Here is a 26091-nt window from a genome sequence, read left to right as displayed (position 1 = left end):
GCCCGCCCTTGCTGGAACGGTCCAACCAGCAGCCACCTCGGGTCATTCCCGCCTCCGCGCTAACCACTGAGAGCCCGCCTCCGGAGACTCAGCCCCACCCCTCGCCGGCATTGACCAACCAGCAAGCACCGCCCCCGAACGCGCTTAGCTCCTCCCCGCGCCCCCCGCGCGGTGTCCGTGCCGGGCAGCCGGGCGGAAGGGGAGGCGGAGGCCGGGGCTTCCCGGACATAAGATGGCGGCGAACATGGTGCGGTTTCGGGGTGGCGCGTGGGGCCCGGTTCGCAGGTGAGAGCTGCCTCCTCCCCCACCCGAAGAGTAGTTGAATAGAGCGGCCCGTGGGCCCTCACTCTCCCCCTTATTGGAGCCCCCTAATGACTCCCCCCGTTAGCTTCCCCCCCAATGGAGCCCCCCGTGATCCCTCACCCTTCCCCCCCCATGGAGTCTCCAGTGACTCCCCACCCTTCCGTCCATCAGTGACCCATAACCCTTCCCCCAGAGAGTCCCCCAGCCTCTCCTCTGACAGGGGCCCCAAGGCCCTTGCTCCCCCCGAGCTCTTCCTCCTGCCAGAGACTCAAGAATCCTGGTCCTCCCCAGTGCCCGCTGCCAGACACCCCCAAGAGTCCCCTCCCCTGCCAGAAACCTCCCCCCACCCAAACCCACTCCTCAGTGACTCCTAATTGCTTCACCATCACCTTTCCAAGAACCCGGGTGCCACCCCCAGGCTCTCCTCTGACAGGGACCCCCAAGATCTATGTCGGGCTGCTGCCTTCAGGACCCCGCACACCCCTAGCTGCTCTTCGGCCAGTGACCGCACAAGATCCCCATGGGTCCTGACCTGCCCATAAATAAGGGGGCATAAATGAAAGCATATCTGTCTACCTCATCTACCCAGCCTCCTTCCCTTGGGGCATCATGCAGGGCTTTCCTTTGGCTGGAAGCCCATTCGCTCAACCACATGATTGTGGGAACATTTTAGCCTCTTTCATAGTTTGCTGGACATTGAACAGCCCTTGATGGACAGAACTGGAAACCTCAGCAACCTTCTGGCAGTATGACTGTCACTAGTGAGGTCAGGGCCAGTTGATTCCATGTATCCACTTAAGTACTTATGTGGGCCCCAGCACTGTGGTATCTGAGGGAATTTTTATCTTCTCAACACTCTAGCAAAGTAGGGAAGTGCCATAATCTTCACAGTCAAAGCATCCACTCTCAATTGTTACTAAAAGCCTGTTTGATGAACTGAGGTCCGGTGCACTGATTAGTGTTTTTATACAAATGTCTATGATTGGTCTAGGTTTGGCCTGGCAGCCTACAGAAAATACAGCAGTGGTGGTGGCTGCCCCAGTGTCCCTCTCACTTCTCCTCTGCCTGGAGTGCCTAAGCCTGTCTTCGCAACGGTTGACGGACAGGAGAAATTTGAAACCAAAGTTACAACGCTAGAGAACGGACTGCGGATTGCGTCACAAAACAAATTTGGACAGTTCTGTACTGTAGGCAGTAAGTACTGAATGACTTCAAGCAGGCAAGTCTCACTGCTCAGGGGAAGTGCTATGACTGGTGTTATACAGGTCAGACTCAATGATCACAATTGTCCCTTCTGGCTTTGGAATCTAGGAATCATTGCATTTGGATCTACTGTATATAGAGGCCCACATCCTGCTTTGGCATCAGTGGCCAAATTCCCATTGACTTAACTGGGAGCAGCTTTGGTATTTAGGTACCAACGCAATACAGACATACCTAATGGCTTGTCTTCACTGCACAGTTAACTTAAGTTATCTACGCTTGAGTTACTCCCCTTGAGTTAGCCTAGCTCAAGCGAGAGCAGCCACACTGCAAAATAACACTAGAGTTGTACCAAGTGGCAGAGTTGGCAGCTGATAAGTTGCGTTAACTTGAGTTTTGGCCTATACCCCAGTGGGCCAGCCAACTTGAGTTAAAAGCACGTCACTTGAGTCAAGGGATTTTGTGTGGGGACGGGAGCAACACTTGAGTTATAACGCAAATGAAATTTGCAGTGAAGTTAAGTCCTTAGCGATATGGTAGTTAAATATTTACTTAGAAATAATCGCAAAAAGAAGAGGAGTACTTGTGGCACCTTAGAGACTAACCAATTTATTTGAGCATAAGCTTTCGTGAGCTACAGCTCACTTCATCGGATGCATACTGTGGAAACTGCAGAAGACATTTTCCACAGTATGCATCCGATGAAGTGAGCTGTAGCTCACGAAAGCTTATGCTCAAATAAATTGGTTAGTCTCTAAGGTGCCACAAGTACTCCTCTTCTTTTTGCGAATACAGACTAACACGGCTGTTACTCTGAAACCTTAGAAATAATCGAATGCATTGAAATTATGATGTTTTAAATTGAGGTGGTCTTCGCTAGTCGTATGCTTTCTCATGCTTGTAAAACCAGTGAATAGGCTATGGGGTTAAGATAAACATTAACTTTTTAAAATTTTTTTTTATGTAAGTTCTTATAAATTCAGGATCAAGACATGAAGCAAAATACCTTAGCGGCATTTCACACTTTTTGGAAAAGTTGGCTTTCTCTGTAAGTATTGTTTGTGACGATAAGGTTCCTAAAGCCTCTGTGTTAAATACTTACAAAAAACCTAACCTGTTATTAGTGTGGCTGTAATTATTCTCAGAAGGCCCAAGTCTGCTTTCCTTGAGCACCCAAGATTCTTACTGACTTCAAGGAATGCGGCTCAGGCTCAAGCTCAAGTATTTATTTGCTTCAAGTGGGGAAAAAAAGAAAAGTGCTTCAGTTTATTAGATCACACTAACAAACGGTCAATAGACACATTTCATAAGCCTTAACACTTTTTTTTTTTCCTTTTGGTTAGTCTACAGCCCAGTTTGGCAGCAAAGATGAAATTCTTCTCACCTTGGAAAAGCACGGGGGTATTTGTGATTGTCAGGCATCAAGGTACAAATCTTACTCTGTATTTCCCTATGCATGAATAGTTGTCATGATTGCTGACAATGACACATGACTGAACTTGATTTTCTGTTCCACAACAACAATGACTTTGTTTTTGAATAGCAAGAGTAATCTCTTTGTAGCAAATTGCAATAAGGATGCTAGTGTGAACATAAAATAAGGAATTTTAGCACTTTACCATCTTCAAAGTAATGGGCAAATATTGCCCGGAGTTCATATATTCCACTTGTAAACTGAATGCAAAACATCTGTTTGTGTTGCAGGGATACCACAATGTATGCTGTTTCTGCTGATGCCAAAGGCCTAGACACTGTGGTGAATCTACTGGCTGATGTAGTACTACAGCCCAGGTTATCAGGTGTGAGAATCTGAGTCACTGTTTCAGGAAAGGATACCTAGACATCACATGACAAAATTATTTCAGTACTATCGTTCATTACATCCTACTGATTTAAAGACTTTACAAAGTCTGTGTTGAGTATTGGATTAGAGCAAACATTAAATTGCTATAGAATGTTTTTATTATGAAAGTTAATATGCTAATAAGACAGGCCAGTCATTTCCACTTCCTTCTAGCAACAGGGTTTGTTTTAGACTGTTTGCTTTCATCTGAGAAGATGAACAAAGAATAATATTGCCCTAGTCTGAAAATGGATTCAATCTACTGCTGCTTTCCTATCAGCCTCAGTGTTTTACTTAGGACTGAATAGTGTGTATGGATTCTTTCCCCCACCCCTCTTGATTTGGGCTTCTTTGTTTCTGGACCTCAGAGATTCTGCTGGAGCCAACATCCCATGGTGCTCCTCGTTGTCTGTGCAGGACCCAGGGAGTTAATTACCTATTCAATACTTTGGACAGTGGTTCATAGCCTTTGTTTTATCTCGCTGTAGATGAAGAAATTGAGATGACTCGAATGGCTGTGCAATTTGAGCTCGAAGATCTGAATATGAGACCTGATCCAGAGCCGCTACTAACTGAGATGATACATGCGGTAAACTGCTGTGGGGTTTGTCTCGCACACATTGCTCTCTGCAATATGTGATGCAGTTTCTTTCTCACCCTTTACTTAATTTCACTGGTGCTTTTTATCTGGTCTATAAACACACTTTTATTATGCTAACATAGAATTTGGGGAGCATTTTGCTTACACCTCCATTTTGAAATCCTATATTCTGCATGAGGTACAAAGTCAAGAAAGGGGCAGTTAAGGTTCCAACATAAACCAGAGCTTATTCACACTGCCATCTTTGTAAAGTGTGCTTGATACTTGGACTTCATGCTTCTTTTAGAACTTCCTGTTTCCAGCATTCCATTGTTTTTCCTGTTTCCACCTTCAGGATGATGACTTACATTTATGTAGTGCTCTTTCTCCCCAAGGATCCAAGCTATTCATCTAGTACCACTGAAGTCTGGGCTCTGGTTCTGCTGAGGCGGGCGGGATCCTGCCCCTGAAAGTATAGGCTATAGAAACTGGACAAATCCCTGCTCTTACAAACAGGGCCATGATATCATTAATATCCATGTACAGCAGACAGGGTCTTGGATTTTTAAAGCCTCTAGAAGTGCCATGTACATTGAGTCCATTAAGTTTACTGTACCTTCCTCAAAAGAATGAAGGGCTTTGTTGATCCTGAGTCCAGTTAGTCTAAATGTTTCAAACCTGACAGTTACCCAATCCTCTCCTGCTATAACTTATCTTTGCGGGTGGGGCACAAGTGAAATGATGCTCAGTATGTGTTCCCTCTCTTACTGCATCTACATTAGCCTAGGCGCAAAGGGGCAAAGGAAGGCTCACATCATAATTTTGAGGGAGAACAAAGCATTGTGTGTTCTAAACTAAGGGTGGTTGTGTGTTCACCCTCCCAATAGGCAGCTTACAGGGAGAACACCGTGGGACTCAACAGGTTCTGCCCCGTGGAAAACATAGAGAAAATGGATCAGAAAGTGCTCCATTCATATCTGCAGAATTACTATACACCTGACCGGATGGTGTTGGCTGGGGTTGGGATAGAGCATGAGCAGTTGGTCGAGTGTGCCAGGAAGTATTTGCTTGGTGTAGATCCCGTGTGGAGAAGCGAGAAGCCCAAGCAAGTTGACAAATCCGTTGCACAGTACACAGGAGGAATCATCAAGGTAAAATAAAAGCAAGAACTAATCAGTGCATCATGCAACTTCCTCTTGTGTTAAAGTACAGTAATAGATTTGAACTCCCTTGATTTCATTCATCGTGGTAGGTCTTCGTTTTCAAAAAGGCACCTCTTGACTTGTGATAAGCAGCATTTGTACCCACAAAACAGCTAATTACATTAGTGCTCATTTGTACATGCAGTTGCCTACTGTGCAGATGCAAGTTCATAAGCCTGCACTTCTAACAGCTGTGTGCGCCCATTGAGGCTGCTGCTGGGCAACTCGTTTGATTTCTGTAATTTACCAGGCCACGCTCTGAAGGTGAAATTCAATCCTAATTTGTTCTCTCCCCACAGCTTGAAAAAGACATGTCGGATGTGAGTTTGGGTCCTACCCCAATCCCTGAGCTGACCCACATCATGATTGGGTTAGAAAGCTGCTCGTTTTTGGTAAGCACTGTCCCAAAAGTCACTGCTGTGCACACCCTAAACTAGCAAAACCTTGAGCAACCATGTCATTGTTCAAAAGTTGGAGCTATTTTGTGTCTGAGAGTACAGACGCATGCAGGTAGCAAGGGAGCTTTTTCAGCAGTAGCCTGGTGGGAGGCTGGGAAAGGTTTTGCCATCAGACTCTCAATGCCGGAGTGTGCTCTCACATGCATCGCTAGCTAGACCTTGGAGCGATGCACCAATATTTGCACGGCTTCTTGTGTTCATCGGGGCATTTCTCTGGTATTTTCCCTCTTCCACTTCCCTTTGAGCACCAAGAGGCACTGCAGCTCCACTGACTCTCTCACTGTGATTCAGGAGGAAGACTTCATTCCCTTCGCTGTATTAAACATGATGATGGGAGGCGGTGGCTCCTTTTCTGCCGGAGGGCCTGGCAAGGGCATGTTCACCCGTCTGTATCTTAATGTGCTCAACAGGTGTGTTTACCTCCCTTTCAAGGAATGCTGCCAAAGGACTCGTCTCTGATGAGGGCCCTGAACAGAAGGCCTCACCTGAAAGCCTAAATATGTCCAGGTTTTTAAAAATCAGCTCTTAGAAGCCAGACATGGCTTATTTGGGAGGAGGTGGGTGTCGTTCAACTGAGCACGCAGGTGCCCGGGGATCCTGTCATCCTCCACTGGCCCAAGTCTTCAACAGGGGGGAGAAAATTGTGAAAATCAGCAGCTGATGCAGCTGTTCCTGCACAGTATCCTCCTCCTGTTGAAACAGTGGGGAGGGGAGTAGAAGGCAGACATGCACAGAAGAAAATAATCAGGGGAGCGGAGACATGTTCCTGACTCTTGGACTGACGGTTCGAATTGCCATCAGCATTTGGGAATCCTATCTTGAAGATGAAGCAGGGAGTGTATTGTCTTTTGTTAGTTAGAGAGTACTCAGATGCATGTTCTTGTACTTACAGGCATCACTGGATGTATAATGCAACCTCTTACCATCACAGTTATGAAGATACAGGTCTCTTGTGTATTCATGCCAGTGCAGATCCTCGACAGGTACGTGGCTCTTCTATATCCCAAGCCATAAATTCATAAAAGGTAAGTCTGTCGCTGACTTAATTTCAGATAGTCGTTTTTTCCATATTATCATTAAGCGGTTATCGGTTGCATATAACACATCAAACTTTGTCATTCACAACTATAGGGTACGTTATTTTGCAGTGGGGTTGTATGTTCATAATGGCCAATTCTAACTGTAAAATGTTACTGACATTGTGAAAGTTCACTACTCTGGAAGAGAGCATCCTATTTTCCCACTTAGCTATGTATAAAGATGAATTGGGTTTATGTATTCCTGACCCACTGCTCTTCCCCAAATGGCTCAAGTGCTCTGCACAGCCTCACTCCCCTTCTGGCAAAGCTCCATTCTCAGTGATGGGAATTGCTTCTGTGGTGCCCTACTACAATTTTCCTGTACTCATGCAGTTCAGCGAAGGAGGGGTTTGAATTTTTCAGACTCCAAAAGGAGAAAAGGGAAAGTCACCTGCTGATTGCTGGTTTTTCATCTTTTTGGTTAAACCCGAGCTGAGAGAATGGGCAGGCATTATTCTATTTTTCTTTCAAAGACTCGCTTGTTTTTACAGGTCCGAGAAATGGTGGAAATAATCACAAGAGAGTTCATTTTAATGGCGGGAGCAGTGGGAGAGGCAAGTTGCCCAAGCTCTGTTTTATGCACATAGTCTCAGTACTGAAATACCATGGTGATGGGCCCTAGCTAGGCTGATGAATTTCATATGTAAGATTTTGAATGTACATTTTCTACTGACTATGTTTCATGTGTTTAATAGTCTAGTAATCACAAGAGCATCTCCACAAGGAGGCAGGTGTTTGTAGATCAATTTTCTGTGTGTACGGGTGTCAAATATCTATGTAGAAGAAGGGACCCTTTGCCCAATCCTGACTTCACGCCACTTCATTTTGGAACCATTTCCGTTAATTTACCAAGCACCTTCCTTTTCCTTTTAAAAAACCCCACCTCTTTAGACTACCCCCAGCTCCAGACTTATGCTGACAGCAGAATGAGATATTGATGTCTCCCAGTTATTCGTGGAGGATGATGACTGTGTACAGCAGGTAGAGCAGTTGCCAGTCCTGAGACCAGTCTAAAGCAGTCTGCTGTATTTTGTTGCCATACAGGTAGAATTGGAGCGAGCAAAGACCCAGCTGAAATCCATGCTTATGATGAACCTAGAATCCCGGCCAGTTATCTTTGAGGATGTAGGAAGGCAAGTGCTGGCAACAAACACAAGAAAGCTCCCTCATGAGCTGTGCTCTCTCATCGGTGAGGAAACCCCACTGACTTTGCGCTGACCATGTTGGGCTGTAGGTGCACTCTGCTGATACCTTCGCGCAGGAGCCACCTCGCGAGTTCGGGTGGGAGGATTTAAACGCCTAAATCCTGTCCTTGATAAAACAGGACCTTTTGGTAGGGTGCCACCTCTTCAGCAGTGTGAGACTCTTATAGGCTCTTAACCCCCAGAGTGGGGAGCAGGGAAGTTTCAGCGGAATCCCTCAATGGCAGCAGTCGCTCTAAGGATTAAATATTTGTTTGTCAGTATTGGGGCAAATTCCCAGCTCACCTTGCTGCTGATGGTATTTCAAATATAGACAGCAAATGTAACTAGTGAGGCAATGAAGTCTGAGCCAATGCCCATTTAAATCAACGGAAAGACTTCAGATTAGGCCCTTTTTGTCTAATGCACTGGAAGCCAGGCCATCCCAGCTGTGGCATGGACTTGCTCTGTGTCTGGCCAAGCCACTTAATGTTTCTGATCCTCTGTTTCCCCCTCTGTAGAACAGGAATTACTACCTTTCTCACTTCACGGGGTGTTAGGAGGGAGGGTGACAGTGCAAATGGAAGTGCTCGTTTTGCCCCCGCAGCCCTAGGGTGTGTTTACACTAAGCAAGGCTTAAAGAGACACCATCAATTTGATTTTTAAATTAATTTTAAGAGCCAGCCCCATAAGGCTTTTATGGGCAGCCCTGGGAGTAGCCCCTGCGAACAGACCTAGGCCCAGTTCTGCCCCTCCTCCCCATTCCTGTCTCTTCTATCATCTGTGTTGCCTCTCAATTTATTTCAGCTTTGCTGCTGTCATTACTGAGAGAGGCCCTCTTGGGTGGGGCGTAGTGCGTGAGTGATATGGGCTGGTTTGTGTACCAAAACCAGAGCAACTGACCAGCAGAACTGGCCTGACAAAAGCACTATCAAAAAAGTTTTCTCTGATCTCAGAACAATTGTGGCAATTATTTAACAGTTACAAATCGGAGGGAAATGCAGTTGTGAACCTGTCCCCCTTTAACTGGGCATACTTGTAATAAATTAACTTAATATCTTCAAAGCATCTTACAAAGTAACCCTCAACTGCTTGTGAGCTAGCTAGCTTGGTGCTCCCGTTTGACAGAAGGAGAAATCTGACACACAGTTTCAGAGCTGGGATTAAAATGCAGGCATTCCAAGTATAGATCCAGCACGATGAAATTATTCTGCCTTCAGGGCAAAGCTTCTATCTCTGTTTAAAATGCATTTGAAATAGCTCTTGTCATCGTCTGCAGGTAACGTGAAACCCAACGACATTAAGAGAGTGGTCGCTAAAATGCTTCGTAACAAACCAGCCGTGGCTGCACTGGGTGACTTGACGGAATTGCCTACGTATGAACACATTCAAGCAGCACTGTCTAGTAAGGATGGGCGGCTACCTAGGATGTATCGGCTTTTTCGATAAAGCAGCAAATGCTGTATAGAACAGGAAACTTACTTTTTATATACATATTGTTCTTTGGATTATGTCACTGCAAAAAAAGAATATTTACATGCACATGGTGTAAATACGGAACTTTTCTTGTAGCTGAGACAGCGTCAGCTGTTCAGAATGTGAAGCGTTCATGCTGGTATAAGCTTACAGAGCGGACCCAGCTCTGAATGACCACTTTGGCCATCAATAAATTCTTCTGCCTTCCGCGGAAGGCTGTGTGTGTAGGCCTTTCTCTTGGCACCTTGAATAACAGTGTGGCAAAGCAAACCTAAACCACTACAGGTGAAAGGGCTACACATACTGATGAATTAGCCAAGATCTTACAGTTACCACTTGCTTTAAATATCCAGTATTGCAAGGGAAGTGTGTTCATGTTACTTTTTCTTGATAGGTCTGAGCATTGGTGGTTGTTGCCCAAAATGTGTTGTGTTCCTTATGAAAAGAATAGATTTAGGTGGAGTTACATTTCATAAATCAGTTGTCCTCCAATCTTGTAGACTGTGAGTAGTAATACTGTCACTTGGGGAGGATTGTTACAAGTATTGCTAAAGTAAGGTGCTAATGTGATGCTTCTTAGTCCAGAGAATATATAAACCTGTAATCAAGTTGAAGGGAGGGCACTAGAACAATCTGTCCCCATGACAAAGTTCTGAGTTTATACTTCATTTTAAAATGTAAATATTGGCTGCTTTTGTAAAATACCTTCAATAATCTGAACAAGATTGCTGCATGTTCTTGTTTAGACGTATCATGGATAACATACTTACTTAGTTACAGCTTTCCATCAAATGCTGTGCTCTCAGACAGATCCCCCTGTGAAGGGTGTGGGGTGGTAGATATGTGGCCACACAGTGCTCCCTTGAAATTAGGTTGAATCTTAAGTGCAACTCCTTGTTTCTTGCAAACAGAAAAGCAATTTACCCTGATAACTGCCTATTTCCCCTGATAACTGCCTATTTCCCCAGGAAAGATTAAGCTGAATTAAATGTTGTCAGCAAACAGACAATGATTTGTATTAAGAGCTTAGTTTTGAAAGTAATTGGTTCTTACTAAAAGCCATTAAGAAGAAATCCATATAAGAATACCAACAATAACAGGGTTAACACAAGAAACCATCACCTTTGACAGGTGAGATGTAATATCCAGTTATATACAAATTTCTGACCTTTCTGGACATAATTAGTGAAATTGTTCAGTGCTGCCATTAAATGACTCTGCATCAGTGATCAAACTGAGCAGAAGGTTCAGAGGCAGCTACTGGCTGCACACACATAACATCCATTCATGTGAGTGGAAGTTGTGCATGCTTCTGGACCAGAGAACATGCCCAAAGTGGTGGTGTTAATACTAACAAAATGCAGCCGCTTTTTGAACCTATGGTATGCTGTAAAACATACCGCTTTGTCCTGTCAGTTGTGGTGCGTATGTTTGTCAAGGAAACAAATAAAGGCAATGAAATGAATGGGTGTGATTAGTAAGTGAGCAAAGTGACTATGACAGTTTAGAAAGTTATCAACTCTTAATGGATTTCTAGAAGGCTTTTAAATTGATAGTTAATGAAGTGCTTTTAAACTAATCCATTAACACTTAGCAAGGCAAGCAAGAAGCGTGTCCTCCTTTACAGCTGAGGAAAGATGACATGATTAGCCCTAGGCCACCCGGGCAGTAAGCCCATGTCACAGCTCTGACCAGAACTCAGCTCTGCTGTTGCTCAGCAACAAAGCTGGCTCTAGCTAAGGTGCACAGTTTTGTTGGGTTTTTTTTTTAAGGAACCAAAAAAAAAATGACTAAAACTGATGGCTGGACCTGTCCTGTGCACAAACAGAGATGGTTTTAAATTCAGAGGCTCTGTCTCACTCTGTGGGCTATTTATCTTGGCATGTACATGGTCCCATAGGCTTAGGGCTATGCATCTTCTTACTACTGCACATACCCAGGAACCTTCACTCTCTCTGCAAAGGATTTATGGCACATGGGCAGAAGGTCCCTTTTATAGCTTAGTACTGTTCCTACAGGAAATCTACCTCTCAGTAACAAGCTTAATTTTAGAAACCATGCCATTTGAGGTATGAGTAAATCTGTTCCTCATTTTATTTGTAAACAGAAATTGGGACAGAAAACACACTAACAGGTGCTTTAACACAAAAATGCTGAAAACTGAGAGAAAGTTGGACTTTTCTTTATAATTTAATTTCTAGGCTATGTTTGCAGTATGAAAATATCACTTAAACCAAAATCTGATGTGTTTTTCAAAGGGGATGGGGAGACACATTAAAGACTCAGTTCCATATGGTGCTCGGGTCAGTTGAGCAAAGCACTTAAGCATGTGCTCAACTTTAAGCATGAGAGTAGTCCCCCAGACTTCAGTCTTGCTGAATCGGGGTTGGCATACTCAGCACCTTGCAGGATTGAGCCTTATGTTCCTTCCATAAAGCAGCCAGTTCTCATTTGCTCTCCTACACATTCAACAATTCTATCCTCAGATACCTCAATGAAAGTTTTGCTCAAGGAGGCATTGATACACGATTACTGAGAGCAACATTTTTGTTGAAAACATGAAAAGGTGATTAATTTATTACTAATGAAGGGTAGTACTTCTCATAGGTTTTCTTCTCAGAGTTTGGAATGATCACAATATTGTTCATGTTCTAAAATATATCTTTTCATCCAAAGGTTTATTGTGGAAGTAGGTGATTGCAAAATACCTAATTACAATGGAGCTTCCTCCAAATCATTTGCTTTGTATTTTCAGTAGCAATGTGGTTTAAAAAGTGCTAGCTTTAGCTAATGATTCAAGCAAGGTATGCCCATGAGAAGTTTTACTGTATTAACTGTCACGTACATTTTACCAGTGTAATACTTGACACTTAAGAGTGCCTTTACCTCCAGAAGAATCCACATTTTGCTGATTGAGAAACGCGGGGGACATAACTTCTCCAAACTGAGAATCAGAGAAAGAACAGAACTGAGTTATTCTGATTCCTGGTTCTTGCTCTGAATATCTCCCAAAGGTCAAAACACGTTTTTCTCCCACCCCAAAGTAGCTTTCTTTAGTGCAGTTTTTACTTCTACCATAAATCACTTTTTGCTGGATTTTTACACATTAACGCCACAGAGGCCACTGATTTCAGCTGCAGTGTCTCTTGCTGCTGCACGCTTGTAGCCGCTTTCTCACTGAAGTAGAAACTGGATCTCCACTGCAGAGGATCCATAAATTATGATATGAACATTGGTTCAGAAAGTCTGACTTTATCTGAGGACATGTGCTCGATTGAGAGATTAATATGCACCCTTAGCAACAACAGAAGTAGTAAAAATAAATACTAATTAAAAGGCCATCTCAAATGCACTTTGATTACTGTACATCCATACAGATCTTGCTGCAGAGGTCCACAACAGCAAAACTATTACGAGCAAGCATCAACCTGGGAGAGAGACTGCTCAGGTTCTCTAGTTGGTCCCCTTAGGTATTTTACAGAATACATTTGGCTATAGGTAAAGAAAGAAATAAACAACTGACATCAATGCCCTCCTGAGATGGATACTTACAAAGCATGTATCCGGAACAGACTGAATAGAACAGATGGAACCACAATTGTCTCCTTTTTGCAAAATGTCCTTGAGTAACCGCTCCAATCCAAGACCGCTCGTAATACAATGCACCCAATGGGGCATCTTGTCTTGGGTATGGCCAGAATCACCACCTAACTGCAGCCTGTTGCTTGCAAAGGAAGTTTTGCTAAAAGTGACCTGACTGAATAAGCAGGGGCCTCTGTTCTGAATATTTACTCCCTTTCTCTTCAGCAATAAAGCACTCAAGTTCCTTGGATTAGCTCATGCAAATGAAACTTGAGAGCTGAAGTTTAAGACATTTAGCACAGGCCACAGCAACTGGTACTCAAACCGAGACCCCTTCCTCTTAAGCTGTACCTCTGCAGACATGGAATCAAGTCGTCTTTGCCTGGGTCTGAAATCCTCCTCCAGGGCACCACTTACAAGCTTGTTGCTGGGCTTTAAGGTCAGGAAACAGTACAGACTCTGCTGGATTTTTGGTCCTTTATCTCCTGCCGCTTCTGAAGTTCCCTTGTAATTCGTCTCTTTATTCCAATTAAATAAAGTTCTCTGTCAAACTGCCCTGCAGCGAGTGGGATGCTAAAATATAAAGAAAAGCTGTTAGATTTGTGCAACGTGCACAACTTATGTTGGCTTAGAGCTCCATGATTAGTGAAGGACCCAACAGTAGCAAGAATGAACTTTTCCATTTTCTCTTGGACTAAGGCATCTGGTTGTTGCTCTAACATTAAGTGAAACTAAATGTTTCTCTACCGTCGCAGCAAGTTAGGCTTGTTTGGAGAGGCTAGATTGAATAGTAAAAAGGAAACACCCTCAACCTAAGCATGAAACTTCCAGTATTAATGGGAAACATACATGAGGAAGTGGCTGTCAGCACTGGGCCCTTAAACATATGACTGTCAGTCAAATAGATAAAAGAAACAATAAATGTTTGGTTAACTATTAACTGGTCCTGCGAGTCTCGTTATCTAACTTCCAAGAAAAGTCACTCTGAAATGTGTACGGCTCCACAGCTCATCCCCGTTGTTCCGCGCAGGCTAAGATGGAGTTTACTTATGCAGGATCGGAAAGCCTTCCTCTTCCTCCTGAGCCCATAAATTACTTCCCATCCTGTAGCCAGGGAGCAGAAGAATGGGAGCAATGCACCAAACCTGTTTGCCTTCATGGAATCAGCAACATCTCTGTATTTATCATGTTGACATGGTCACATTTCACCCACCCCAGAACAGAGCACCTATTGAGTTCTGGAGGTGGGCAGGCACAAACCTGCCCACATCTGAAACCGAGCAAACAGCAATTTTAACTGCACTGACTTCCCGAACACCCAGTCAGCACTGTTTTCTAATTTATAGATTCTTTAACATTTTTAATTACTTGGGCATGCAACTCACAAGGGAGACAACTAGCTCTACTGAAACGCAACCACTTCTAGGGAGGGGGAAAAGGAAGTTTTGGGCAAGGGGAGAAGGGCAGCCCCCCTATTTCCTCTATAAAGGGCAATGAGAACTGTCTCTCGGATGAGCATCCTTATGTGGTAAATGCACTAGACTCAAGTTATCTCCCTCAGAAGGACCAAGGGGACTGGCAGGAGGGATTCTGCTATTGCCAGGCTGGGTTAAATGCTTTTTATTGTTTTCGGCACTGGGTCCAAACGTTACACAGAAATCACCCAAATACACTGCAGTGAGTTACAGGGGATTCATTCCATCTCAGGAGCTCTTGTGACAACATAAGCCACAAATTCCTGACAGGAAACATGTCCTAGGAACTCACTGCAGCCTGATCACATGTGTAGATGCACAAACAGGTCACTGACTTGTCTCTGCCGGGCCTGACTTTCACCCGGAACAGCCCGTACACTGGCCTGTGGTCTGACGTTTTGACCACGGAACAGGAGGAGTACTTCACGGCATGGATGTCATCCTTGTGACGGCTCCTGTAGATCACTCGATCCTGGGAGGCCGAGAAAGAAAGAAGGAGGGAAACAGATGGTCACTCCCTTTTGCCTATCTGCTCTGGAGAGAAACACTTGTTCGCTAAAGACACAGGTTAATTTAAAACCGTCCACTTTTAAAAGTGCCTTGCAATCAAAGGAACTCAGAGTCCTGTGTAGGACTCATTCTCCCCTGCCCCAGCACCCTGGAAGGGAGGCAGCACACTGGAGCATGCATATCTGGCACTGCAAACCCAAGGATCTGCTTTGCATACAGCTCTACGTGTTGGTGAGAATTCCCTCTCAATGAGCTTCCATGCCCTACATGGCTGACCCTCTGGACTCGAAGAGGGATAGCTGTCCCTGCCGCATCTCACCTCCTATCTGGCAGGGGACTGGGGATCCTGGATCCATATATCTGAGGATCCACTGACCCTTCCCCTAGCTCACCCCTATGTGCCACTCTGCTTGGGGTGATGTGGAAGTTTCCAGCATGCCTGTTTGATCAGGTAGACACACGGCGATGGGAAGGGCATCCCCATCAGTCACCCACGACAGGTGGATTTCCTCCCATAGAGAGCAACAGAACTGCTATCCAGCTGTGATGGGATGTTCACCCCACACTAGCCTGGAAAGTTGTAATGTGGCTCAGAGGGGTTAAATAGGCCCACGTGAGGGAGAGCTAGGCTTGACAAGCAAGCACTAAGAGAGACTAAGAGCAGCTGGGCAGGAGCAGGCAGGGCTGGTATAAGGCCAGGAAGCCTGCAGTCATTCTCTGGGCTTACAGAGGGAAAGCAGGAGACCCAAGGGAGAGTAGAAGCCCTGGCCACGAAGGCAGGGTTTACCCAGAAGGGCTGTGGAGCGGAAGCCTTGTAGAGGTGGAGCAGGAAATGGCCCAGGGAAATAGCAGCAAGGTTTTGGATTGTGCAAACCGTGGTCACTGATTCGAGATTCCCTGACCTGGAACCCAGATTAGTGCATGGGCCCAGGTTCCCCGATTCTCCACTGGGGAACTGATATAGTCTTGAACTGGAGGACTGCTGGGAATGATAGCCGGTCCACCAGTGAAATTCTAGTGACCTGGCCAGCAGGCCAAGCCATAAAGAGGAAGCACCGCAACCCCTGGAGTATGAGAGAGGCCACCCGAGCGGCAAGAAGGGCATCAGATCACGCAGAGCCATTTCCCAGATGCAGTCAGGAGGAGGAGCCCCAGCCATGAGTAGAGAACCTGGTACAGTGGCCAAGAAGGATTGTTAGTCCATTCCCTCCCCAGAAGCGTGTTTATAAGTAACCCTGTACCGTGTATGAAGGCGTCCTCTGCTTGGAAGTGGTGTCGTAGCTATCCTGCCCTATGTCGAACTTATAGGAAGGACGGAAATGAATGGCAGCCTCCTGGAACCCTTTGAAAATAGCCCCTGCAGGGGAAGGGGAGGCAGTATGAAGAACAAAGTGATTCTTCTCTAGTAACCAAGCATAACAGCATCTGGACGTTTACAACACACATTTTAAAAGCAGTTTACCAATCGGCTAGAAACTAAACCAGTAACGTACAGAGCTACAAAACCGGACCCAGACAGCATAACTGGGGGGTTAGCTAAAGTCTGTTCAAATTAAGGGTGAATCTCTAATAAGGGAACATTTAAAAGACTGGAGAACTAATACTTGGCATGTTTATGGTACCTTCCATTGAAACCCTCCGCATGCTTTGCAAATCAATCAGCTCTAAGCACCCCTGTGAGACAGATGGGAATTCTCTCCAGTTTACAGAGCAGTGAAGAGAGGCAAGGCACACTCCACCTAAGTGCAGGGGAGACTCCCCAACTCCAGGGCACTAGGACCCAGGTGGCGGAATTAACACGACACTTGCTGCCATCACATTGTTCACTTGTGTGTTCTGCCCTGCGTTTCTCGTCTGTTTAGACTGTAAGCTCTTCGGGGCAAGGACCATCTTCTACCCTGTGTTCGTGCAGCAACCGGCACAATGGGACCTAGTCTTGGCTGGCCTGTAGGCACCACCGTAATAGACGTGATTAATAATAATGGACTACCTTGGCAGGAGCATGTGGAATGTCAGGCAGAACCCAAGAATTCACATTCCTACTCCCCTACTTGGAAGTGTGATTAGATTTGAAAGCTATTGGCTTTCCCTTCCCAGAGACAACGCCCTCACTTATTTCAGTGGCTATTCAAGAAGTAAGGAGCAGGCTGTAGACATTCACATGCTTGGAAATCTCCAGTCAGTGGGGACTAGCAGTAGAGGGGAAGGCAGCAAGTCCCTTACCATCATTCATTTCTTTAATGAGCTGGTCATACTGTAGTAGCTTGGACAGGTCTTTTTCCAGATGCTGGTTCAGGATTGAATCCACGCTCTCACGATCCTTGTTTAGTCGGAAATTGAAGTCTCCAAACCAGAACACCTCATCGAACCGAGTTGTGACGTCAGCTGCAAAGCCAAGTGAGACGGCCATCAGCCCAATTTCTGCTTTGGGGTGGAGCAGCAAGTTAACCCACAAATCCTTCCACTAGCCACGCACACACACACACGGATTCTGTTCACATCAAGTTACTCACAAGGGCTGGATCGATAGGGATTTGTATCCGGGACATTCTTGGGAAGTGCAAGTGCTTGGATGGTTTTATTGTAGTCCAGTATCCTCTCATACACTTTACCATCACCCGCTGAAAGAGAGATGCATAAACACTGCAAATTCATGTGGAAAGATGGAGATTTTGTGCAGAATATAAATACAATTGCCATGGATCATTATTATGTAGATTGTGGTAGAGTCCAAAATGTGCTGGGCACTTTCTAAACATGTAGGATGAGATGGTTCCTACCCTGAAGAGAGTACAAATTAAAAAGGCAGCGACAGGTGTTATAGGGAAAGGGGACATAACATACAGAGCATTTGGTGTGTCAGTAGAAGTTTGGTTTGTGAGTTCCCTTCCCTCATACTTCCCAACCCTGCAATCCCCAGCTTCAAATCCAGTGTCATTATGCACCACCACCCCTCCACCTGTAGGAGCAGTTAACTCTCAGGATCCATTAATGTAATGTACAAGGAGGTGACCTAATCGGTAGGAGTGATCTTCAGAAGAGATTTAAATGAGGAGAGGGGAGTCATTTTGTAGACCAGCCCTCATTCTTTATGGAGGGAGAGCGTGGAAGGAGACACAGATGTGGGAGAGCTGGACAAATGGCAATAAGCCTGGCGTCACTGGCAAAGTGGAGGAGATAGGGATGGGACAAAACTATGAGAGACAAAGGGAGATATATGAGGAGCAGCAGCCTCAAAAGCAAGGAGCCTGAACTTGATGCGACGGAGAAGAAAGGAGTCAGTGGAGGGATTCAAAGCAGGTGGGATGGAATGAGAGGCAAGAGGATTTTAGCAGCTGTTCTCTGTATGAACTGGAGGGGGCAGAGTGAGTGCTGGAAGACCAGAGAGGAGCTTACAGTAATAAAGCCAGAAGAGGAGGATTTAACTGTGTGGTTAGAGCGAAAGGCTCAGATCTCAGAAACGCAGCGAAGGCAGAAGCAGTAGTTCAGATATGCCAACAAGGAGTTCATTCTACACTTGGTTTGCTCACAGCTTAAATGGTGGGGTGTGCTATGGCAAAGAGGAGATTAAAATAAGGAATTCATACACTTTACCACTGCCAAGAGCAAAACACAGTAGCTCCATGTCGGAGTCAGCCTTAGAGCAGTAAGTAATACAGCAAATGGGCACAAGTATCTTGTAAGCCAGGTGAAGCAATTTCCGCCCCCCAAACAGGACATTTGTGTTAAGTATGTAACTGACTCACATGTGAAATGGGACGTGACGAAGAGGAAGGAAGTCCCAAAGAACGTGAAACAGATTCCCAGGGCTCCCTTGGTTTTGATCTGAGACACAATGCGAGTGGTCACAGTGGCATATTCCACCTCTGCAGGGAGAAGGAAAGAGAAGCTGCTGCTGTTACAGGAAGCCCATTGAAACTGCATTGTGGGGAGGAAAGAGGGTGGGGAAGGGAGGAGGGGGCAGTCATTTAATCAGGCTGCTGCGTTGCTGATAGGGCTCCGAGGATCCCAGCTCACTTTACAAACTGTACATGCATCATTGCAGTACGCCCGCCCTCCGGCCAGGCCCCAGCCAGGCAGTTAGCAGGAACACACACCACCACTGGCTCAGGACGTAGGGAAAACACCTAGCAAGTGCCACAGGTTTGTGAAGGTCCATGTGGCACAGACAAGACCGCTGCTGTCAAGGTGGCATCTGCGAGACACCCACAGCAAAACAAATGTCACTCAGCTTCTCTATCTGGGAATCTAGCCTTCACAGAAGGAGGAACGATGCACCCACCCTGGTGGCAGATGAACCTCGAACTGAAGGGAGTCCAGAGGCTTCAAACATGAGGTTTAGTCCTAAAAGCCATCCCCTCCAGCTTGTGGTTCATAATAAATACATAGGTTACTCTGCTCCCAAGAGGTGCTTAGCGCTCACAACCCCCATGGAGCTCTCAAAAAGCCTGGTCCTATTTGGCATGGCAGGCTACTGATCAGAGTTTGGGCATCACAAACACTTTCAGCAGGTAAGGAGAATTTACACCTTTGACTGATGCCACTCTGAGGTTTCCACCCACCATTACAAGCCTCCCTGTCCCACACAGCGACAGCGCAATTTTTCCCTCTCTGTAATCTCCAGCACTTAATTAACAACGTACCTGAGCAGAACCAGATGAGGTCTCTTCTTATGAACACTGACATGTAGAGAACTCCGTGTGCAGCTGAGTACAGCATGACGTAATGGGGCCCCAGCGTCTCCTGCAGACGGATCTCCCACTCTCTTCTATGGGAGACAACAAAAGCACCATGGCTACATCACAACTACAGGACAACATGGAAGGGAAGAGTTGTCAGTCTCTGGGCAGTAGGAGAGAGAGATGTAGCCCTTGGGAGGTGCCACAATGATGCCCACTGGTGATGAGAGGAAGGTGATGGTGATGAGGAAGACAATGGAATGAGCAGGCAGCGTGGGGAGCCAGCAGTGTGAGGGTGCAGCAACTGCTACCATATTAGGGTTTTCACGGCAAACCTCCTCTACCAAAACAATGGTGCACTGGGCTGATCTGAAGACAAACAGCTTTTTAAATTGAGGACGTATAAAACCTATAGGCAAACACAGTAAGCACCTTGTTGGTTGCATGCAGCAACTTAACTCTGACATAGTTTTACATATCAATAGATCACAGGAACTGCCAGAGGGCATTCTGAAATTCTTGGAAGGATGCTAAGAATGAATGCACATCCACAGCATCTTTCAGCCAGCCTGATGCCTAACTGTACCCTGGGGAGCGACCCTGCTTAAGGTCACACAAGTCAGCAGCAGAGCTGAAGGTTCCCACTGAAATCAAGAGTTTTGCTACTGCTTTCAGTGAGAGGAGTACCGAGCCCAAACTTTGGGTGATGATAGGTGGTTAGGACTATTATGAGGTTAAATAAAGACACCCTCTAGAACTCGTTTTCTCCTTATCTGAGGAGTTCACAGATTTATGAAATATAAATAAAGCACAAGGGGAATTCTATTCTGTTTTTTGGTGTATTGAAAACTAATTTAAAAAGAAGAAAAAAACCTGCAGTGATTAGCAAGTGACAAGGGTGGCTCTGCATTACACTGTTTCTGCTACCTGTCTGGACAGCCTTCTTGAACGCCAACAACATACATGTCCTGGGCATAGTCAGGATCCGATGGGAACAAGAAGTCATCCAGATTCTCTGGAAGTTCCTACAAAAAAAGGAAGAGATGCACAGCGTCCGTTATGCTAGCATTTGGAAAAGGAAGGGAGGGAAAATCCAGAAAGACTTCAAGTTGAATGAGTTAATAAATAGTTACAACCACTGCTAATATTTTGTACTTACATAGCATTTTAGATCTGAGACGCTCAACATTAATCAAGTCTAATAACCTCCCTGCCCCATAGCTAAGCATCATGGTACCCATGCTGTAGATATGGAAATTGAGAAACAGAGGGGTGAAGAGTTTTGGTCAAGGTCACACAATGAATGCCGTGGCCTAGTGTGTATTTTTAACTTCTCTCGGATATTTATTTAAGAAGAGTTTAGAGGCTATATACAGACCTCTTTAAAGTCCTGAACCTGCATCCCCCGTTGAACTCACCTAGTGATCCTCAAACTCTCTGGCTCCGTCCCTAAGTCACTTGGCTGCAGCAATCTCAGGTTTTTCTGCTGTGCAGAGATGTAGTTACAATTATGTTCCCCTTCAGAGACATTCTCTCCATAAGCAGTTGTGCATCACACAGATTAATAGGGCCCCAATCCTAATTGAGGCCCTAGGGAGCACTCACAATACTAATAAAAAAGCAGCAGCTCCCACCTTCCTGCTCGCTATATATCAAATACTACAGGTCACAGAATTTCACCATTACAACAATCACATCTGCTCAACTGAGCATGTGCAAGAGGATCCAAGGACACAGGAGGAAGGCTGAGCTGCCATAGAGACTAAGCTACTCAGGCAGATGAAGATCAACATCATAAATATATTGAAAGTGACAATTTCGCAAGAAGCAGTGGTGCTAGTCCGTTTAACAAACACAGGGGGAAATATGCATCGCCAAGAGCCAAATTCAGGAGATTCATGTACCCACCTTCCGGCCTTGCATATTCCAGGTGGCCACAAATATTCCAATGCTCCGATCAGGGAAATATCTGCTCAGTTCTTCTGCTCCCAGCAATGCACCACTAGCTAGAAGACTGCCTTCCAAATAGCTTCTGTGAAACAAGGAGAGGGAAAAGAATTTTTAAAAACTCCATATTATTAAAAAGGCATATAAGCAAATGTTCTGGTTGCTGGAATCCTAATTTGCATCACTCAAGAATAGACCCAAATCTTAACAATATTTAACATTGTATAGTACTTTGTGTATTAAAAGTTCCTTTAAAAAACGAGCTAATATTCACAGCCCTCAGAAATGCAGCATTAAATATTGAGTTGCTTCCAGGGAGAGAAGACGTGACACCGAAAGAGGAATCTGGCCAGAACACCAGGATCCATACACTCTCTTGTGAAAAGTGCCACAAGGTTTTTTAACACCCACAAGTGGTCAGGGTTGTTTGATATCTTAGTCAAGAGACAACAATTCTAGCAGCACAGTTCTACTCACTCTCCTATAACACATGGGCACCCGTCAGTAACGGCTCAGCAGGAATAATGAAATGTACTGAATCACTAATACTACTTCCTGCAGCACCAGGTGCTCCTTGGGGGTTTTCATATCCACTGAAGTGAAGTACTGAGCTGGCCCAAGCCTGCTTTAGCTTGGCAAATCTGTTGAGATCATCGTCGCCTGAGGGGGCACCAGGCCATAAGCATGAGACACTAAAGATATGAAGCACACAAAACAACGCAGAGTAGCTTGGAGTTCTCAGAGGTCTTCTTATGGAGGAACAGAACACTCAGCATCCTGTTTCACAGCATGCAAGCTTCCTGACTATACACTAAACCAGAAAGGACATTTTTAAACAGCCAAGTTGTATTAACACTCTTTTCAGTTACAACATCCCATTTAGAGAGCTCTCTGAGCACTGCCAAAGCTGCTTGCAATTCTCTCAAGCAATCCCCAGTCAGCCTCTGACCAATGCTCAGGTTGGTGTCAGGAAGCGCTACGATTCTAAGCCTTGATTAATACAGCCAGCGACTGCACTTTCTACATGTTATGCTTGTGCTCTCAAAATATTCCCCGCATTTCCTGGACACACATTGATCCAGCCCCAGTGTTTCTTCCTAGCATGCTGCTCTTCTGAGGAGCTTTGCCATAAAGCAGCCATTCAAAAACTTGCCCCTCCCATGACAGTAAATATAAGGGAACAAACAACTAATGATAATTTGCTCACTGGTCAAGTTACTTATTCCAGACAAACAGAATTCTGCAAGGCAATGGGCCATCTAGTAACAAATACTGTATTCTCTCTGCTGTGAAAAGAAGGAGAATATACCTGTTTCGAACATCCTTGGCACGAAGAGGGGTGAGCAGGCTGAACGTAGACTTCATGGAGTCTGTGGAACAGCTATCGCAGACCATCTCACGGTTGTGAAGCCCGGTGTCACTCAGGCTGCTGCTCAACCTTTCAAACCTGCTCTGAGAATAATGTTGGTAATCCATATAATCTGAGTCGATCCTATTAGCTGTCCTCAGCACGTGAGAGGCCACGCTGAGTTCCAGGGGGGGCAGTGGTCGAGGGGGTGTTATTTTGGACAGCCGGGGTTTGCTGCCTGAAGATTCTTTCCCCTGCATAAGCCCCACAGAGGCACTGGGAACCTCAGAGACCTGTTTCTCGGAATCTGAAATGCTACCCTTGTTCTTCCCATAAGGGCTCGCTTCCGAGGCATCCTGCAAGTTGTGCAAAGAACCCTGTTCGCCATTGAGTACCACTCTGCTCCTGGTGGGAGGACTCAGGGACGACTCCTGGAGAGAGCCATTGGAGGAGCTTGTCTCATTGGGATCGATCAGATTTTCCAGACTCATTCTAAACACTCTCCTCCTCCTCCAGCTTTTCTCATCAAGAGATGATGCTCGCGCTAGCCTGGGTTTCCTGGGAGGCTTTGGAGTGACAGATTTAATCTTCATATTGGGTTTGATTTCATCAGGGGGAAATCTTAAGGTGTCATTTAAAAAGGATTCTATGTCTGGATGGTCCTCAAGTGCAAGCACCCTGCTGTCACCAGCCTCCTTCCTCATAGCTCCACCAGTCTTCTTCACTTGCTGGTCCTGTAGTACTCTGCCCGCTGTGCTCGAAGTAATACATGCCACTGCATGCTGGGAAAATCCATTTGGAGGGTTCATTCTCCTCCTATGTACCAGCTATGGACCCCTCTCCATAGAGTCAGTCCCTCAAAGAGTCATCTTCCTTTACTGTAATAGTTTTGGCTCGCAGCGTGGTAAGTTCAGGAGTTTGAACCGAAACACAGAGATCGGGAATGTGAATACACATGAGTCTTTTGCCAGGAATACAGGAAATTTATGTGAGTAGCAAGATGCATGGCTGGAAAAGCCTTAGAGGTAAGAAACCTGCAACTGCCCAAAAGAAACAGAACTGTAACAACCTGCTGAGCCGTATACTATAAACACAATAAAATCATGCTCTTGCATAGCCCCTTCCATCAGAGGATCTCAAAGCATTTTGCAAACCTTAACAAGCCCCCTGTAAAAAAGATTAGTGTTATTTCCATTTTACAGAAGGAGAAATTTAGGCCCAGAAGAGTGAAGCGACTTCCCAAGGGCTGTATGTGACAGAACTGGAAGTAAATTCCCACCATGCGTTTTATAAGGCAGGATGTTTGTTCACTTTAGCAGAGCAGGAAATGAAAATTAAAATCACATACAAGTTACCACCTTAATGTTTTAGGCTTTCAGATGGTCACTCTGTGTGCTGATTCCATAATACAGGTAGGTAAAACATTCAGCATCAGAAATCAATAAGTTTTCAATGATCTTAGGTTCTGTAATGATCCCATATCACCATAATCAATTAAGGTAGACCTGTGGCTGCAAAACACATAGGCCACTACCACCTGAGTTGAAGAAGACTCTCCCTTAGCTGCAGCAGCATTAGGCGTTATATGTGCCCCTCTATGGGACACAATCTTGGGATCCACAAAACAACTTCTTACCATAAAGGCAAGGTGCTTGTCCAGATAGCTACAAGCAAATTACAGTACTACACTGCATTGCTCAACAGTCTCACCTGACAGGGGTGAAATGCAAATCTTATCAGAGTTATCCTGTTAAATATCAATCAAGCCTGAATGTTATTTTAATCTTCTCAACATGTATTGGGTCAACATGTGTATGTTCTCCAGTGGCTGGGAGTCTGGAATGATATTCTATTCCTGGATTCACCACTGATTATTTATTATTAATATGGCACCAAACATTTACTAGGAGCTTTATGACCTTTTAACCTCTCGGAGGAAATTTACTCACCTGTAAAATGGGCATACTACTATTTACCTGCCTCAGAGGAGCCTTATGAAATGTAGGCCTCACCTGCACACAAGCTTGCATAAGTTGTTGAACTGGTGCAAACCGCTCTTATTTTGGCTTAAGCGTGGCTTACTTCATTTTACGGTTCCTAACCAATTTAGAGCTAAACCAAAATAATCTAAAACCCTTTGAGACTCTTGGGTTCAAATCACCATACCACAGATTAATTTCTAAGGTACTTGTAAGAGAAGTTCTGCTGGTAATGCAAATAATAAAATTTTAGTAAAGCTACTATGGTGACTGGAGTAGCATAAGAGTCTGGAGAGAATAAAGGCAGGGTTTCTTTATTGGCTAAAGAAAAGGACTCCAGATTGGGCCTTAATTCCTGTTCAACGGTAACATTATGCTACCCCACAAAAGGGTGGGTCACTCCCAGAGCCTGGGGAAACTATTTTTATTCAAAGGGGCTGGGATTTTTCAGTGACCTGATGGACAGAGAGTCTAAACAGCATGGTTAGGAAAGGCCACCCCACTAGCTCCCCTTTTCTGGGGCAGGAACCCCCATAGCTAGGGCTGATAGTGCCAGAGCTTTGTGTTAGTGATAAAAACACTTATTTCACTCCAGGTGTGTGTGCATATGGGGACTGGGACACAGATACTGTGTGTGTCTATATATATTGGGGGGGGGGGGCAAGATAGAGATGGGGGGCACAGAGACTGTGTCTATCAATATAGCAGTGAGACACACCAGTGTGTTTGTGTGGGGGGGGGAGAACACAGGCAGTGTGTGTATGGGTGGGACTCACACTGTGTGTGTATGTAGGGGGATACACACAGTGTGTGGGGGACACAGAGATTGTGTCTGTCGATGTGGCAGTGAGACACACCAGTGTGTGGGACTCACACTCTGTGTGTGTGTGTGTCTGTGTGTAGGGGGGATACACACAGCGTGGGGGGCACACAGAGATTGTGTCTGTCGATGTGGCAGTGAGACACACTTGTGGGGGGGGGCAGTGCCCGCGGGGTGTGATCAGACACTGAAGTGCCGGGGGGGGGGGCGGGCTGGGGACCCCGTGTCTAGACCAACAGGGGCGGGGGGGGGCGCTCAGTCACCCTACGGGCAGGGGGGCGAGTCAGAGGCCGAGCGACCCGGCGGGGACGGGGGGGGCCCGCGGGAGGATCCGGCGCCGCCCTCACCTCCAGTCCAGCGAGCAGCCCGCGGCCCGGCCTTAGCAACCGGCGCGCTCGGCAGCCGCGGGCCGGGGCCGCCCCTGAC

At 45.6% G+C, this 26091-nt stretch overlaps 2 protein-coding genes across 4 annotated transcripts; one reads left to right on the top strand and one right to left on the bottom strand.

Moving 5' to 3' along the window:
* The first annotated feature begins 169 nt into the window (after positions 1-169).
* On the top strand, positions 170-13847 carry PMPCA (peptidase, mitochondrial processing subunit alpha). The gene is made up of 13 exons (XM_077836201.1): positions 170-285; positions 1295-1497; positions 2475-2554; positions 2850-2932; positions 3211-3305; positions 3838-3938; positions 4817-5080; positions 5431-5523; positions 5881-5999; positions 6482-6572; positions 7160-7222; positions 7713-7857; positions 9129-13847. Exons 1-13 carry the CDS (start codon positions 233-235, stop codon positions 9296-9298), a joined length of 1560 nt encoding a protein of 519 aa, XP_077692327.1. The 5' UTR covers positions 170-232; the 3' UTR covers positions 9299-13847.
* On the bottom strand, positions 13348-26091 carry INPP5E (inositol polyphosphate-5-phosphatase E). 3 transcript variants are annotated; one of them, XM_077836198.1, is made up of 11 exons: positions 26013-26091; positions 22828-23906; positions 21480-21603; positions 20499-20596; positions 19536-19660; positions 18639-18758; positions 17406-17513; positions 17116-17277; positions 16134-16249; positions 14718-14854; positions 13348-13480 (listed from the first exon to the last, which is right to left on the bottom strand). In XM_077836198.1, the coding sequence occupies exons 2-11, from the start codon at positions 23673-23675 to the stop codon at positions 13348-13350; spliced, it is 1971 nt and encodes a 656-aa protein (XP_077692324.1). In that variant the 5' UTR covers positions 23676-23906; positions 26013-26091. The 3 variants fall into 3 exon arrangements, with proteins under 3 accessions (XP_077692324.1, XP_077692326.1, XP_077692325.1); XM_077836200.1 differs by having other exon boundaries at positions 22828-23900; positions 26013-26031; XM_077836199.1 differs by lacking the exon at positions 26013-26091 and having other exon boundaries at positions 22828-24244.

This window comes from Eretmochelys imbricata, chromosome 16 (genome assembly GCF_965152235.1).
Source record: "Eretmochelys imbricata isolate rEreImb1 chromosome 16, rEreImb1.hap1, whole genome shotgun sequence".
NCBI lineage: Eukaryota > Metazoa > Chordata > Testudines > Cheloniidae > Eretmochelys > Eretmochelys imbricata.
This window is presented reverse-complemented; position numbering and strand designations above follow the sequence as displayed.